This window comes from Myxocyprinus asiaticus, chromosome 18 (genome assembly GCF_019703515.2).
Source record: "Myxocyprinus asiaticus isolate MX2 ecotype Aquarium Trade chromosome 18, UBuf_Myxa_2, whole genome shotgun sequence".
Classification (NCBI taxonomy): domain Eukaryota; kingdom Metazoa; phylum Chordata; class Actinopteri; order Cypriniformes; family Catostomidae; genus Myxocyprinus; species Myxocyprinus asiaticus.
Genome location: NC_059361.1, coordinates 24618616 through 24635057, shown reverse-complemented (window position 1 = coordinate 24635057; position 16442 = coordinate 24618616). Strand labels below are relative to the sequence as shown.

Below are 16442 nucleotides of genomic sequence, written 5' to 3'. Positions count from 1 at the left end.
CTCCCCCATCCCCAACTTCTCCTCCTTTTAGTGAACATTTAAAACTTCTTGAAAGAAAAAAAATCCATGCTGTTCTGAATAATATTATGATATATCCTGTAGAATATGTGTATTCTATAAAGCAATAATCAAGAGGTACTAAAACACAAGCACTGAGTTTATTGTGTTATATGGAACTTAAGATTTTACATTTATTCATTTAACAGACATGTTAAATGAGGTAAACAATAATATTAGTAATTCATCCTAAGGAGGAAGTAACTTGCTCAGAAAAGTACAGGCAAAATCAGAAATGAAAATTAGATACTGCTCACTGAAACAATAGAGAAAAATTGTTTAAGAATGTTTTTTAAAAGATGCTACGAAAGTGTTGTGAGAAAGTTCATTAACAATTGTGAGTCCAGTGCTCACAGAAGAGATGTCTCTGTCTCAAACTCTTTTGGGGATGCATAATCAGCAAGGCCAGTTATCTTTATTGTCATTGAACAGTTTAATTTAACATCACAAATGTTTCATTTCCTGGTTTAATTTATTAATCAATGACATTTAGAAGACAGACAGACATACTGTATAGATAGGCTGTCACTATGAAAAAGCATAATGGCATAATGTTGATAACCACAAAAAAAAAAAAAAAAAAAAAAAAAAGAAAAAAGAAAGAAGAAAATTGGACTTGCCCCTCCTCTTTAAAAAGATACATAAATAAAAACTGTCAGGCACTTCCGTAAATCCGTAAATGTTAAAATAATTTTAGTGTGATAAAATTGCTTACTAAACTGTTCTGTGTAAAGTTATGGCCAATTTTACAACTTTGTTGCCATGACCATGTAACACTGTAAAGTTGCACAGCGTAACCCTCAAATGACCACTAAAAACTATGTTAACATATTTACAGCTCCAATAACACGAGTTTTAACAAAAGAATTATAAAATTATAAGCTTCACATTTCTGTCTTTAAACCTCCATTGTAAGTGCCTCACTGTAACCTTGATTTTTGCTTTTGTTTAAAGGACGGACAAGTCTAAATAATTTTTTGTGGTAATCAACAAATTTGTGGCAACCACAAATGCTGTCAATTGAGATTAACTTGTATTGAAACTGGAACATTTCTTTAAATGTTCCTTAAATGTTTAAAAATATTATGAACTTCTTATCTTCGGAAACTTTCATGGTATAGGAAATGTAAGCTTAATCTATCCAAGACAGGCCTCTTATTAGTTTTTACATGTCATGGTTGTTTTCAGCTGACAGAAATAAGATAAATATGAACTTTAATAAAAACCATTTTATGACACCTATTCTTCAGTTCTGGATTAAGAAAGGCTTTAAGCAAATATACTACAATTTAAACAATCTGATTTGGCAAATATATTATTACTCAGTCTGTTACCATAACTGATTCATGTCAGCATAAAATAATTTAGATATAATTTACAAGTAACAATGACATTAACACTGTAACAGAACTTGAAAGAAATAGTGGACCATTTGTCCACACTACAAATATATGGCCATAAGTTTTACTTTAATAAATGAATAAATCATATCAATTCATTCCAGCAGTTCCAATTCCAGTTAGTACACAGAATTCTTTTATCACAGCACCACTGCTGAAAACAGAAAACGTGTTTTAAGGGATGGCAAGAAAGGAACAGAACAGTTGAGGAAGGAAAGAGTATTGTGACCTCCTGTGGACAAGCACATATCACAGGTACTGCACACAAATCACACATTTCATCCATTGGATAATATTGTTCACAAGTAAATGCAATTGCAGTTCATCACAAGTTTCTTTTATCCACATTAAATTAATTATATGATTTGGTCTATTAGTTGTTCAGGCAAAAGGCAATATTCTCATTTCATAAAATTAAAGAAAAAAATTATCTTGATGACAAACTTTATTGAAGGCATATTCCAGGTTCAATACAAGTTGAGCTCAGTCGACAGCATTTGTGGCATAATGTCGATTACCACAAAAAAAAAAAAAAAAAAAAAGCCCCTCTGTTTCTTTTAAAAAAAAAAAGCAAAAAATGAGGTTCCAGTGAGACATTTACAATGGAAGTAAATGGGGCCAAATTTTGGAGGGTTTAAATGCAGAAATTTGAAGCTTAGTATTTATAAAAGCACTTACATTAATTCTTCTGTTAAACATAATGTATTACTTGAGCTGTAAATTTGTGTGAATCGTCATTTTTAAACTTATAGGGTTTGTTGACATTACATCGTCATGGCAATGAAATTGCAAAATTGCCTATAACTTTACACAGAAAAGGTTAGAAATCGATTTTAATCACACTAAAATCATGTTAACATGCATATTGTTTATGTCTTGTGGCTATTCTTTTGAAATAGTGAGTATTTTAAAGTTACAGATTGGCCCCCATTTACTTCCATTGTAAGTGCCTCACTGGAACCCAGATTTTTGCTTTTTTTAAATAAAAGGAGGGGCAAGTCCAAATACATTTTTGTGGTAATCAATATTTTGCCACAAATGCTGTCGATTGAGCTTAACTTGCATTGAACCCAGAATATTCCTTTAATGCTTGGCACAAAATGCTGCACATTTCAGTGTTGGCTTATTTACTGGTCACCTGATACCTTATAACATAAAGAATGGCTCAACATTTCATTTTAAGTAGTTACAAGGTTTTAGTCTCACTACTTTCGAAGGCCTTAAACTAAAAGACTGTTATGCCTTTAAATTATGTAAGAGATTTTCTCCAAAGATGGATAAACAAAGATGCAATGCAATACATATTCTCACCTATGTGAATATCCTTAAAATACTCAATCATTAAGCTTAATACAAATAAAATCCTTCTACTTAAATTTCAGTTTATGAAAGAAAAACAGATTAAAAATAAGGTTTGACTGCTGCAAAATTGTCTGAAAATGAAACAGTCTGAAATGTTTGAGCACAGCCTGAAATATAGAAAGGAATGTTATCAAATATAAGAAATGCTTAAACTGGTCACAGATTGCTGAACACTCAAAACATTAAAATAAAATCTAGTTCAGGACAGAGATACACAGAAATAAAAGGTACAAAAAAACAAACAAACAAAAAAATAAAACCAAAAAACATCTACTGATTGATTATTCCTACTGAAATACAAAAGGACTCAAATGATGTAAGGAATAAGAGTTCTTGTCAATGTGATCAACACATGCTTGCTGCAATCCGCTTTATCCTCCCCAGAGCTGGCTTCATTTTGCACAGCAGAATCATTTTCCAGAATTGACCTAAGCTCCTAAAAATGCACACACTTCTGTAAGGCCTTCTATTTGGAAAATCTCTTCATTTAAACCTTAATAGCACTACACATGCCAAAACTGTAACACTGTTTTCTTTTTAGGCATAATTTTGAAGGTTAAAAAAATTGACCTATATTTAAATTGAATTAAATTACCCCTGTGTTGCTGGCAAGGGGAAGCTAGTGCATAATTAGATTCCAGCTCTAAGTATTTTTAATTAGAAAAGATGCTCATGGTTATCTGATGATATTTCTGAATTTCTTCATGTCAAAGTGCAGTCAGGATGTGGCTGTGTCTCTTAGGGCCATTAAATGTAGCCTATGATTGTTTCAAGAATTGGTTTCACCAGAGCCAGCTGTCTAAATGCTGAAGGCAGTAACAAGACTGCTGGAGGATTGAGGTCAGCTCTCTGTAACTTTGCTCTTTCCAGTTGGGAAGAAGTCTTTCATTGTTAAGGGCCTGTAGTCTGGGTGTCCCGTCACGTAAGACTTGATACAGACAAGGCCATCGGCTCTGTATCCGGAGTCTGGTTCGACGGTCCAGAGTTATGCCACGAACAATCTTTTTCGCCCGCAGCTCTCTCAGTGCTGGGAGGTTGAGGCAGGAGAAGACCAGACCACGACTGGGTGACACATCCAAGAACTCAAGAGAAAGGGATTCAAGGGTGTATGAGATGCCCATGTTCCGCAGTGGCACAAGAACATGGAGAGTGAGGGATTTAAGATTAGGCAGCGATTTAGTTAGTGACTGTAAAGTGTTTGGGCTGACGCCTTTAAAAACCCAAAAGTACTTCAGTTCTAAAATACGGAGGTGCTGAAACTGAGTAATCAACGCAACTGATGTTTCAGACCAGTCAAAGTGCAGACGCATTTTGGCTATCCTGGGACAGCTGTGAACAAGTCTGGAAAGAAGAATCTGGAAGTTATTGACTTGGTCAATCTTGGTAATGTTGTCTTGATGAGAACTAGAGCTGGTGTGGACACGGAGGTCTAGGGGCTCAAGCAGCGTGAATGTCCAATTTAAATCTAAATGACAGAGATCCCGGCAATGGACATTCTCTAGCAGGTGTGAAAGGAGCTCTCCCCATTTATTGCATTGGTCCCCTAAATCAAAACTGGCCTTAAGTGTAAGCAAACTGGCCCCACGAGATATAAGATGATGAGTGTAATGGTGTACCCAAGATTTCCAACGCTCAAACTCTCTGTTGGAAACAAGCTGACCCTCCTGGCCGAGGTGAAACACCCCACGGCGAGAATAGTCCGCAACTCTCCAGAGTTTTCCAGAGCGTGCTAAGCAACCCCAGCTTACACACACCAGCGCACAGTTGCACTTGTCCACCTCACTAAGGAATGAAAGCACATGGAGCTGACACTCCACCGGTAGTGAATTAAAGGGGAAGTAATCGTCATCAGCTTTAACTCTTCTCCGTGTACTAATGGGAACAAGGGCTCTCTTCCTTTGAGGCATGTTGGTCTATGATTGTTGGTTAAATCTTTTTCAAGATCATCCTTTTTTTGCCCTCTCTGAATGAGACGTTTGACTGCACCTCACAGAAAAGAAAACAATATTTACAATCTGCAGCAAAAGACAATGGCACAAAAGTGAATATGAAAACACAATCTGACATCTAGTTTTTGACATCTAGCTCATTCAAACTAAAACAACACTCACATAACACTTAGCTAATGATGTGTCTTACCTTTAACATAGCAGCAGATGTCAAGTTAATATAAATCATACAGGCTATTCAGTGCATTGCCATTCAGAGTAGCTGGTGGTACAAATAATGCGTGGTTAAAAAAAACAGCAAGTTTATTAGACCGCTAGTAACGCACAATTAGCTCGTCATCGCGGCCTGACACATAACGACAGCCATAATATATATTTTATATGTTTGCTCGCTACTAATGTAGCTCAAACTATAACGACAGTCTGACTGAGCTCTTAATTCAAAAGAGCGCTTTAATTGTTTAGAATTAGTCAGCACTTTGCTAATTAAGCGGCTAAGCTGTGCTAAGAATCTATGAGAGAGGCTGTTGTTGTTCTTGCTGAATGACATCATCAATGTGCGTGCAACAGCCTGCGGTGTTTACACCTGATCCGAGAACAGTTTTGTGGACGTTCGCCTATTAGTTCAAACTGAATTCAGATTGAAAGCGCTGATCGGAGGACAGGATTTCGATTTCTGCTATCCTGTGTTCCGTATCAATAAGCAATCTTTTTTGACACATTCCTGATTCTTCCATCGCTGCTGGTCTTGCATTTAACAAATATCTGACAGATTAGCCGAAATTATATATAATATATATATATATATATATATATATATATATATATATATATATATATATATATATATTAGGCATATATATATACCCAAGGCACCCGAGACTTTCACCCACTGTTGCACTTGTCTATATTGTTGAGTGACAATAAAGTGATTTGATATATATATATATATATATTATATATTACTTTTTTTAGTAAAATAACATATCTGAAACAACATTTTACATTACGCAATAGTCAACATTTATTGGTACACAACCACATTCATGGAAAATGCACAGTAGAATTTTAATTAAATGTGTGTGTGTGTGTATATATATATATATATATATATATATATATATATAATTTTTTATTATTATTCTTTTTTATTATTATTATTTTTAATAAAACGTTGAAAAAAAATGAGAAGAAACTAGAAACGGGAGACAAAATAATTTCCTTCCATTTTGCACATATCTGTGTTGCGTTCGTTCTTACACATTTCTGTAGAGTTTACAATCCAAAACAAATTATCTGAATTTGTAATGCGTTTTCTACATGACTAGGCTACAATTTCTCTATCAGCTTGTGGGGAAACGGCCTTGCCATGTGCTGTTCATATAATTACTGAAGTACTTTGCTCTTCACTATTTTTTTTACAATTGCTCGTACTATCTGTTCTAACAGTTGCTGAAGTAGTTAGAGCTGGGAAAGTGTGTGCAGAAAAGTCTGAATATGCGAGAGGTGATAGAGCAGCAATAGCATCCCGCTGCACTAAGGAAACACAAGCGCACTGAGTCGCAAGTGCACATTTAAAGGGGAATAACAACAACGCTCTCTTTGTATACATCTAAGTTTGCCGAGGCGTTTATAACGTCTGATCAACGTCCAGCCATCTTCTCCCTGTACGACCGCGTTATTTGGACGGTTTTGGGATGAGATAGGAGTGATTGTCAAATTAGAGCCGCTAATCCAAATATTTTGGGTCTATTTCTTTCTCGGTCGGCTCGGTTGTCTTGGTCGTCTCTGTTGATCTAGAACCGACCGCCATCTTGAATTTTAATGTAATATTTTCAGACGCTTCGTTATTATTATTATTATTTTTTTTTCCAATATGACAGTTCTTGGTCATGTTTTCTGATCGCATTGGACTTTGGTGAAGGACAAGCATTGACGTGGAGGAAAAGTGTTTGGACACGGTACGCGAGATCACTCCCTGTATCAGGCTTTTCCGGGTGTCGGTTAGCAGTCTCGCAGTTAGCTGCACATTTATTCCCAGTGTGAGTCTCCTTGATCACCCGTTAATGTCCACCTCTGGGTAATTATTCAGAAAAATAAAAGTGTGTTGCTGCAATCGTGCTTTTATCTCAACGATTGTGGTGCTTTAAAATCGACTTAGGCCTCGTTTGAAGAGATTTTTGGTCTACCGGTTCTACAAGCCTCATTGTTTTGTTAGCTAGCTAGGTTAGCATTAACCAAGTGTTTACTTGAACTGCTAATGTGGGGGTTTAGCCACACTTAAAGCGACCTAACTCGCTTATTTGAACTATTTAAAGCCGATATATTACATCAGCTGGGCTTTCTCGAAACGATTGGCTCAATAATGCACTGTTTTGTGACAACCGGAATCGGCGTGTTAATACGGATTGTGTTGGGATTTAAATGCACGATTGCTTGGATGGAAGTGTGTTTTAGCCACGGTGGACAGTGAAGGATACGGATGCAGTTTATCAATCATATTATATGCGTAATATTAATTATTTGAAATATTAGTGGACGTGAGATTATTTAAGACAATCGCGATTTTCAATTCTAGGTTTGAGGTTTATTTCAAGGAAGGTTTTTTTTTCCCACGAGGAGCCAGTGGGTGGCGCTCCCTACTCAATAATAAAAAAAAGTTGATCAGAATCTCTGACAACATTTCAGGATTTGAATGTACTGTCTGATGATAAAACCAAGCAGCCACCCCTATTGTGATCAATGTTCAAATTATACTGTTTTAACACATTCAGTTGTGGCTTTGATGTTAATAAGATGAATATATGCCAATTTATCTCTTATCATTTCATGTAGGTGAAGTAACTTAATGAAGTGAGGTTTGATTCGGAGTACCCGGAGTTTGGCAGATCAGTTGTTTCTGTTGTCTTCTCGTTGAATGATTTTTCACAAGCACAAAGAAGCTCAATGCACCTTCTCCAAGCAGCCAGCTGGTATGAAGTAGATGGGAGAATCCAAGAACATGTTGCTGAATGGCAGGAGACATGGAAGCAAGTTCTCCAGTAATCAGCCCGTAAGCAAATCTAGGCAGCAAAACGTACAGAGAGCCCATCTGCGTCAGAGCAAGGGCTCCCCAAGTGGCAGGAGATGCAGCCGACGTAAGTTCCCGTGCAAGCTGGATAAGCAAAGTAGATCTTGCTCCCTATCAAAAAGTGTAATTAATTGCTACTAAGTGTGTGCAGCAAAGCCATCATCTGTAGGCTATCTGTATCTGTTGTTATTGGAAAATTATTTGTATCTGTATTGGGATAGAACAGAATGTGGGCGGGGCTTAAAGCGGAAGTGCGTGAAAACTAAATGCAACGCCCATTTTTAGATATTTATATAGTTATATTTACAGTTTCTGTAAATATGCCTTGTATATGCCTTTTAAAAATATTGATATTCTTAATAATAATAATTATTATTAGGTTTTTATTATTTAATTGTATTGTTTTATATATTTTTGCTTACCAGATGAAGCTGAATATGTAGGCTACATTAACTGTGGAATATGTTGTAAACTGTAGTGTATCCTTGTATTTCTGACGTTAAAGGGATAGTTCACCCAAAAATGAAAATTCTCATCATTTCCTCACCCTCATGCCATCCCAGATGTGTATGACTTTCTTCTGCTGAACACAAACAAAGGTTTTTAGAAGAATATCTCAGCTCTGAAGGTCCATACAATGCAAGTGAATCTTGGTCAGAACTTCAAAGGTCTAAAAAGCACAAAGGCAGCATAAAAATAATCCATAAAACTCTAGTGGCTAAATCCGTATCTTCAGAAGCGATATCATGAGTGTGGGTGAGAAACAGATCAATATTTAAGTCTTTTTAAAAAAAAATTAATTTCCACATTCACTTCCACATTCTTGTTCTTTTGTTTTTGGCGATTCACATCCTTTATACATATCGCCACCTACTGGGCAGGAGGAGAATATATAGAAAAAAGGACTTAAATATAAATCTGTTTCTCACCCACACTTATCATATCACTTCTGAAGACATAGATTTAACCACTGGATTTCTTTCATGCTGCCTTTATGTGCTTTTTGTATCTTCAAAGATTTGGTCACCATTCACTTGCATTGTATAGGCTTACAGAGCTGAGATATTTTTCTAAAAATCTTCATTTGTGTTCTGCAAAGAAGAAAGTCATACACATCTGGGATGGCATGAGGGTGAATAAATGATGAGAGAATATTTATTTTTGGGTGAACTGTCCCTTCACTGAAACCGAATTTTCATTTGTTCGTTTTTATTTTTCGTCTGCATGAATGCCAGTGTTATTCTGGTGGCACAAGGTGTCAAGCAATTGTGAAATTTTGCAGTGAATATTAAATACAAATATATGCATTAAAATAAATGAGAATAAATTAATATAGCCTACAAACAGGTGAAAATGTTTACGATACACTCAAGGCTGAATTTGTGCACACACATTTTAATGTAGAAGACATCATTATTTAGTTAAATAACGTGCAGAATTTGCGAAATGCAGTGGAAATTGTGGCAAGAGCGAGCCTCTCTAGTTTATCCAGAAGAGAATAGCAGGAAAACAACGAGCATCTTTTAGTTTCTCCGTGTGCAGGAATATTCTGAATAGATGTACACTCTATTTAAACTTAAGCATTTAAACCTTTATGGAGCATTTAAATGTTTTTAGAATAAAGGCTTAACCAGATAATAACCTTAAAGGAATATTCCGGGTTCAATACAAGTTAAGCTAAATTCACAGCATTTTTGGCATAATGTTGATTACCACAAAATTGGTATTTTGTCTTGCCCCTCCCTTTCTTTAAAAAAGCAAAAATCTTGACTGCCATCCCTGGAGTCGCAAGTCGAATCCAGGGCGTGCTGAGTGACTCCAGCCAGGTCTCCTAAGCAACCAAATTGGCCCGGTTGCTAGGGAGGGTAGAGTCACATGGGGTAACCTCCTCATGGTCACGATTAGGGGTTCTCGCTCTCAATAGGGCACGTGGTAAGTTGTGCGTGGATCGCGGAGAGTAGCATGAGCCTCCATATGCTGTAAGTCTCTGCGGTGACATGCACAACGAGCCACATGATAAGATGTGCGGATTGACGGTCTCAGAAGTTGAGGCAACTGAGGCTTGTCCTCCACCACCCGGATTGAGGTGAGTAACCACACTACAACGAGCACCTACTAAGTAGTGGGAATTGGGCATTCCAAACTGGGAGAAAAGGGGATAAAAAGAAAAGAAAAAAGCAAATGTCAGGGTTACAGTGAGGCACTTACAATGGAAGTAAATGGAAGCCAATCCGTAAACATTAAAATACTCACTGTTTCAAAAGTACAAGATGTAAACAATATGTGTGTTAACGTGATTTTAGTGTGATAAAATTGCTTACTAAACTTTTCTGTGTGAAGTTATAGCCAATTTTTAAAAAATGTACAGCTGAAGTGATACACAAGTTTTAACAGAATTAATGTAAGTGCTTTTATAAAATTATAAGGTTCACATTTCTGCCTTTTAAACCCTCAAAATTGGCCACATTCACTTCCATTGTAACCTCGATTTTTGTTTTTTTTTAAAGAAAAGGAGGGACAAGTCTAACTCTTCTTTTTGTGGTAATCAGTATTATGCCACAAATGCTGCTGATTGAGCTTAACTTGTATTGAACCCAGAATATTCTTTTAATCGGTGATGTGGATATAAATGGATATAAATATCAACGTTAAGAGATGGACAGATGAGCTCCGCTGTAAAATCATCACTTCAGGTCAGAAATTCAGCATCGTGCTCTGGTTGGTTTAGGATGGCATGCATGGAATTCATTACGTGTGAATCGTGTGAAAAATTTACATAGACATTTCATGAAGTGGAAAACGTATATTAGTTCATGCTGCTCTTGATAAGCTCAGATTTCTGAGGTTGCACAATAATCATACACTTCAAATGGAGTTGATACCGTGGCTATCTGATTTTGAATCATACCATGCACATTTTCATTCATAAGGTTACACTTTAATAATATTGGCTTCACAGACTCATTATTTGGATATATTTATTTAAAATATCGCTTTAACCTCGTGCTCCTTGGATAATCAATCTATCGAATATTTCTGATATTTGGATGAAATCATTATTCGTTTTGAATTGATTATTTGTGCCTTTCTGAACAAGGTATTAGGTTTCGGGCACATCCCTTTTGCAATCAACTTTTTGACTGCTAGTACAGTGTCTTGGTATTATCCTAAATGAATTCAGGTTTTATTAATACTGCTACATATTCTAACAGGTTGTGGTGGGGCGCCCCCAGAGGCAGAACGGCGCCATGTTCCCTCATCGGGAATGACTGCCAAGGAGCTGTGTGAATATGATGATCTGAGTACCAGCTTGATCCTGGACCCTTACCTTGGCTTTCAGACCCACAAGATGAACACCAGGTTTGTCTGCCTAAGTTAGGCTGTGATGTTTAGCTTAGTGGAATCAAGTACTCCGTCTCATGTTGATGTGGTGCTCCTTTTTAGGTTTCGACTAATCAAAGGTCGTCAGGCTGAGCTGAGGGAGGTGATTGAGCATTTTAAAAAGAATGACAACCTGGATAAAGCTTTCCAAGCTCTGACCTCTGGTGACTGGACGAGACATCACTTTTTAAACAAAACCAAGTCCCAGGAGAAGCTCTTCAAAGCGCATGTACATTTTATACAAAACATTTGAAAAGATTTCAATTCATGATTTATGGTAAATAGTGATGATAATTTACCCTTATTTTCTTGTGTCCCGACAGGTGTTTGTTTACCTACGCATGTTTGCTTCAGACAGCGGGTTTGAGATCCTTCCGTGCAATCGCTACTCCTCGGAGCAAAATGGAGCAAAAATTGTAGCAACAAAAGATTGGTGAGTTAACCTCTTTATATAATCAAATCATTAACTTCTTTATGTTGGCTGTTTAAATCATATATTCTTCCTCTGCGCATTACAGGAAGAGAAATGATAAAATAGAACATCTTGTGGGATGCATTGCTGAGTTGTCTCTCAGTGAAGAGAGGATGTTGCTTCGACATGGAGAGAATGATTTCAGTGTCATGTACTCTACACGCAAAAACTGCGCTCAACTTTGGCTGGGACCAGCAGCTTTTATAAACCATGGTATTTCTCTTTTAGAACTTGAACAGTGACACACAATCAGTTCCCCGATGTGTCTTTCTTAGTAAATTGGTGTTTGTCTATTTTTATTACAGATTGCCGGCCAAATTGCAAGGTAAGTGTATGTGGACTTTGTGTATCTGGTGTATCTGGACTCTGATTCCTATGAAGATTAACTTGAAAATTAACTGAGAAACGGAAAATTACATTTTGCTGATGTATGGAGTTTGTTACAGTTTGTGTCAACAGGCCGAGATACCGCCTGTGTGAAGGTTCTACGGGACATTGAACCGGGGGAAGAGATCTCCTGTTACTATGGAGATGGATTCTTCGGAGAAAACAATGAATTCTGTGAATGCTATACTTGTGAAAGGTATTATGTGCTGCATGTCTCTCATTCCAATGTTATTTCAGTTCAGCATTTAGGAATGAATGACTATAACAGCCTTTTGCCTCAAAAACAGTGTTCCCGCAGGTCTTGAAAAAGTCTTAAATTCAGTTTTCTAAAATTTGAGGTCACAAAAAATCTGTAATATCTTAAATGGTTTAACAAAAGTCTTAATTATTATTTAAAGATGTCTTAAATTTGGGGACGGAAAGACAGAAATCATGACATGGCCTAATGTGATTATTAAACTTCAAAAGGATATGAATCAATTAAATAAATGCATGCTCCGCATCCGTCAAAGTGAAGATTTTGCTTCTGTTGCACATTCTCCAAGCATGGAAGAGCTTGTGATACTTTTTCCAGCATTTGCAGAGCGGTTCCCAGTCAGCGAGTATTGGACATTAATGACAAGTGATCGCTGATTATCTACTGTTGATTAATACTAACAATGTTTACCTAAAAGTGTTTATATTGTTGATACATTGTAGATGATTGTAATCTGCTTAAATGTGCAACTGGAAGCACAGATGCTTTGACATTTCAAAATAAGAGTCCCTGGTGTGTTTTGGGCTTATTTATAAAGTAGTTCAAAGTGGTTTTCTGAGTTACTATAGCCTTTCTGTTAGCTCAAAACAGTCTGGCCATTCACTGTTGGCCTCTCTCATCAACAAGGTGTTTCCATCCGAAGAATTGTCACTCACTGGATGTTTTTGGCCCCATTCTGAGTAATCGCTAGAGACTGTTGTGTGTGAAAATCCAAGGAGATCAGCAGTACAGAAATACTCAAACCAACGTGTCTGGCACCAACAATCATGCCACAGTCTTAACTGATTAACAACATTAGCAACATTAACTGAAGCTCCTGACCCGTATGTGCATGATTTTATGAATTGCACTGCAGCAACACGATTGGCTGATTAGATAATTGCATGAGTGTGTGTGTGTGTAAGACATGTCTTGAATATTTTAAACTGGCAGATACCCTGTTTTTTGCTGATAATCAGTGTTAAGGCTTTGTTAAATGTGTGGCCCAGCTTGTTTGAGTAAAACAATCTGTGATACATTATTTATTTTAAGAGATTGAGCGGGTTTGTTCGGTATGGATTAATTTTATTTGTTCAGGTCTTAAAAAAGGTCTTAAAAGGTACATTTTAAAAACTCTGTAGCAAGTCTGTTCATAAACAATTGTATCATGCTATTCTATTGAAAGAATAATTTAATTTTGTTGTACAAACATTAAATATTTGCTCTATTGGTATTTTTTTCAGGCGGGGCACTGGTGCGTTTAAGTCGAAAGCGGGGTTGCCTGTGGAGACACCAGTGATCAATAGCAAGTATGGCCTTAGAGAGACGGACAAGCGTCTCAACAGACTGAAGAAGCTGGGGGAAAGTTGCAGGAATTCGGACAGCCAGTCTGTCAGCTCCAATGCAGAGGCAGACTCTCCGGAACCAACCACTGTTCAAACATGTGAGACACGTAATAACTCATCTTGGTTTATGTCATTTTAGATGTTGGAACTTTGTGAACGCTGTGCTGTTGCTGCCAGGGGAACATTGTAAACCTGTTTAAGCTCAAGCTCATGATTTCTCTTTTCTTCCTTCCATGTTTCTCCAGCATTAAGGAAGAGGACATCACAGTCCTGTGTCACAAAGCATGGAGAAGCCAAGGCTGCAACAAGGCAAACTCTGTCAAGCACTCCTTCTACCTCATCCTCTACACAAAGTCAAGCAAATATCTCAAGTTTACCAAAGAGACTTAAGTCAAAGCCCACACATCCTTTGCCTAAAGGAAGAAGACGATGTCGAAGCGTATGGACGAAAGCCCCTAGCAGAGTGAGTGGTAATGGGAATCTCAAAGAGCCCTCCAGAAGAGACACGCCCAGACGAGGTTCTGATCAGGGCTCTGGAGGCAAAGGCAGTGTGGTGCGCCCATTAGAAAACAATCAGAGCTCTTCAAAGGGTGCTTCCCCATGCAAGGATAGCATACTTTGTGCGTACAGAACTCGTAGGTCCACAAGGACCTCTCTTGGTGCTCAGGGGACTGATATCAGTACACAAACTTCAAGTCAGCCGTTTATCCCAGCCACAGGTCACAGTGGTGAGGTCTTCAAGACTGAGCCTGGGGACCTTATCCCTGTGACACCTGGGCACCAGATGAACACCCCTAGTTTGGAGACAAGCTGTCCTAAGAAAGGGATGTGTCCCAGACGAAGGAGGACAGTAAAACGGGAAGACTCTGGCTCCTATGGAGAGGTATTTCACCAAGAGGGTGTACCTGACCTGCGGCATGCAGTACGGGCTGCAGATGTAGCCGACTGTGGGACGGTGGTGCTTGGCCTCCCAGGTGATCACCAGCATTACAATGGCTCAACTAAAAGCAGCAAGGCCCTCCGCCGAAGCAAGAGCAAGAAAAAGCGTCAGATCACACGCTATGATGCTCAGCTGATTTTGCAGAATAACTCAGGCATCCCCAAGATAACACTACGCAGGCGTCGAGACAGCAGCAGCAGTAAAAATGAGCCCAGAGAGTCCAACTCTTCAAGCTCCTCCAAAATCAGCATCAAGTTTAGTAAAGATCATGAGAAGGACATGAGCAGCCAATACGTGGCCAAACTGAACAACGGCTTCAACCATGGCTCCCACAGCAGCTCCACCAAGCTAAAGATACAGCTGAAACGAGAGGAGGACAGCACAGGCTTGCATCGGGCTTACCCAGAGGATGTCACTTTAGGGTTAGTGAATAGAGAAGCAGGGGATGTTCTGGATCATAAGGTGAGCACTCAGGTAGGCCAGAACATGCACGTGGAATCATTGTCCTCTGAGGACGAAGAGGAGGACTACTTTGATAACGAGGATGATTTCATCCCGCTCCCACCAGCAAAACGCCTACGTCTTATTGTGGGCAAAGATTCCATAGACATTGACATTTCCTCTAGAAGAAGAGAAGACCAGTCTCTAAGACTCAATGCATAAGCTGTGTAAATATCCATTGTTTCAATCATGTTAATTTGACAAATTTAATTTAAATAGAAAATGCAAATGTACAATTAAATCATGGCAAAATATCTTTCTTTACATTTAAGTGATGGCACTTCTTGGTTTCCTCACTATGAATATAAATATTGTAGAAAGTGTACAGGTTATGTATGAATTCTATCCAAGTCTGATAATGTGCAGATGTTTGTTAGCATTCTGTCCAGCTTAACTGTTTTATTCCATAAATCTCTTGAGCTTTATGTTGCGGTAGGATGATTGCAAGGTGTTTTTCCACTTGGGAGACATATGCTTGGTTTCACCTCAAAAGGTTGACTCATATTGAAACAACAGTGTTCCCATGCTTTCAAGAATTATGTCTCTCTCCTCTGCTTGATTGAGTTAAAGGGAATATTTGAGCAAAAATGCAGAAGAGCTTTGACAAAATACTTACATTTATATATGTCTCACCACTTGAAGTTTGTTTTTTTTTTTTTTTTTTTTTTTTTAATCATGTGTCAGATATTTTGGCCATGGAAGGCCATGGTGCTCATTGTGGTGGCCTGGTGCTGGTCCATTAAGATATTGGACAATTAATTATTATTCTGTGAACGTCAGATCTTTTTGTGTGATTTTGGAAGTCCATAGATAAGCGTGTCTAAGGGTAAAATTCCTCAATAAATGGGTTGTACTAAGATGTCATTAATCAGTAATCTGTTTTTTTAATCATGGTCACTGTGCAATTCAGTACATCTAATTGACTTTGTGGTTTTGTGTGCATTTTGTGCTCTGCCTAAAAATTGTAAAAAAAAAAAAACCTGGAGGTATTCAAAGCAGTTGTGTGTTTCCATTGTTCACCCTATAAGTAGGCAGCTGCCATGTAAGGCTATTTTATTTGAACTTTTCTCTATCTTTTATTATATAGTTTACATTCTGTAGTGTCAAAGATCTGCCATCTGTGGTCTGAAAGATGTTATCAGCTTTTTTCCTAATGATCACAGAACTCCAATGGTCTCAAGCTCACAAACTGACTCTAAAGAATCATGACAGTAACAATGTAGGATGTATACATAATCTGGGGGCATACTCGCTCTGTATATTCTGGGACTTGTTTTTATTTAACTGTTTTAAGTACTTGAAAACAATATAAAACTCATTTTCAAGATATTTTCTTGTCATT

At 37.7% G+C, this 16442-nt stretch overlaps 2 protein-coding genes across 3 annotated transcripts; one reads left to right on the top strand and one right to left on the bottom strand.

Annotated features, from left to right (window-relative positions):
* Nucleotides 1-156: 156 nt before the first annotated feature.
* On the bottom strand, nucleotides 157-5301 carry si:dkey-12e7.1 (uncharacterized protein LOC557553 homolog). 2 transcript variants are annotated; one of them, XM_051724890.1, is made up of 2 exons: nucleotides 4959-5301; nucleotides 157-4805 (listed from the first exon to the last, which is right to left on the bottom strand). In XM_051724890.1, the coding sequence occupies exon 2, from the start codon at nucleotides 4724-4726 to the stop codon at nucleotides 3602-3604; it is 1125 nt and encodes a 374-aa protein (XP_051580850.1). In that variant the 5' UTR covers nucleotides 4727-4805; nucleotides 4959-5301; the 3' UTR covers nucleotides 157-3601. The 2 variants fall into 2 exon arrangements, with proteins under 2 accessions (XP_051580850.1, XP_051580851.1); XM_051724891.1 differs by having other exon boundaries at nucleotides 157-4799.
* A 6153-nt stretch (nucleotides 5302-11454) lies between these two features.
* LOC127456131 (histone-lysine N-methyltransferase KMT5B-like) lies at nucleotides 11455-16429 on the top strand. The gene is made up of 6 exons (XM_051724473.1): nucleotides 11455-11652; nucleotides 11738-11904; nucleotides 11997-12016; nucleotides 12138-12274; nucleotides 13558-13757; nucleotides 13905-16429. The coding sequence occupies exons 1-6, from the start codon at nucleotides 11507-11509 to the stop codon at nucleotides 15260-15262; spliced, it is 2028 nt and encodes a 675-aa protein (XP_051580433.1). The 5' UTR covers nucleotides 11455-11506; the 3' UTR covers nucleotides 15263-16429.
* The last annotated feature ends 13 nt before the right edge of the window (nucleotides 16430-16442 follow it).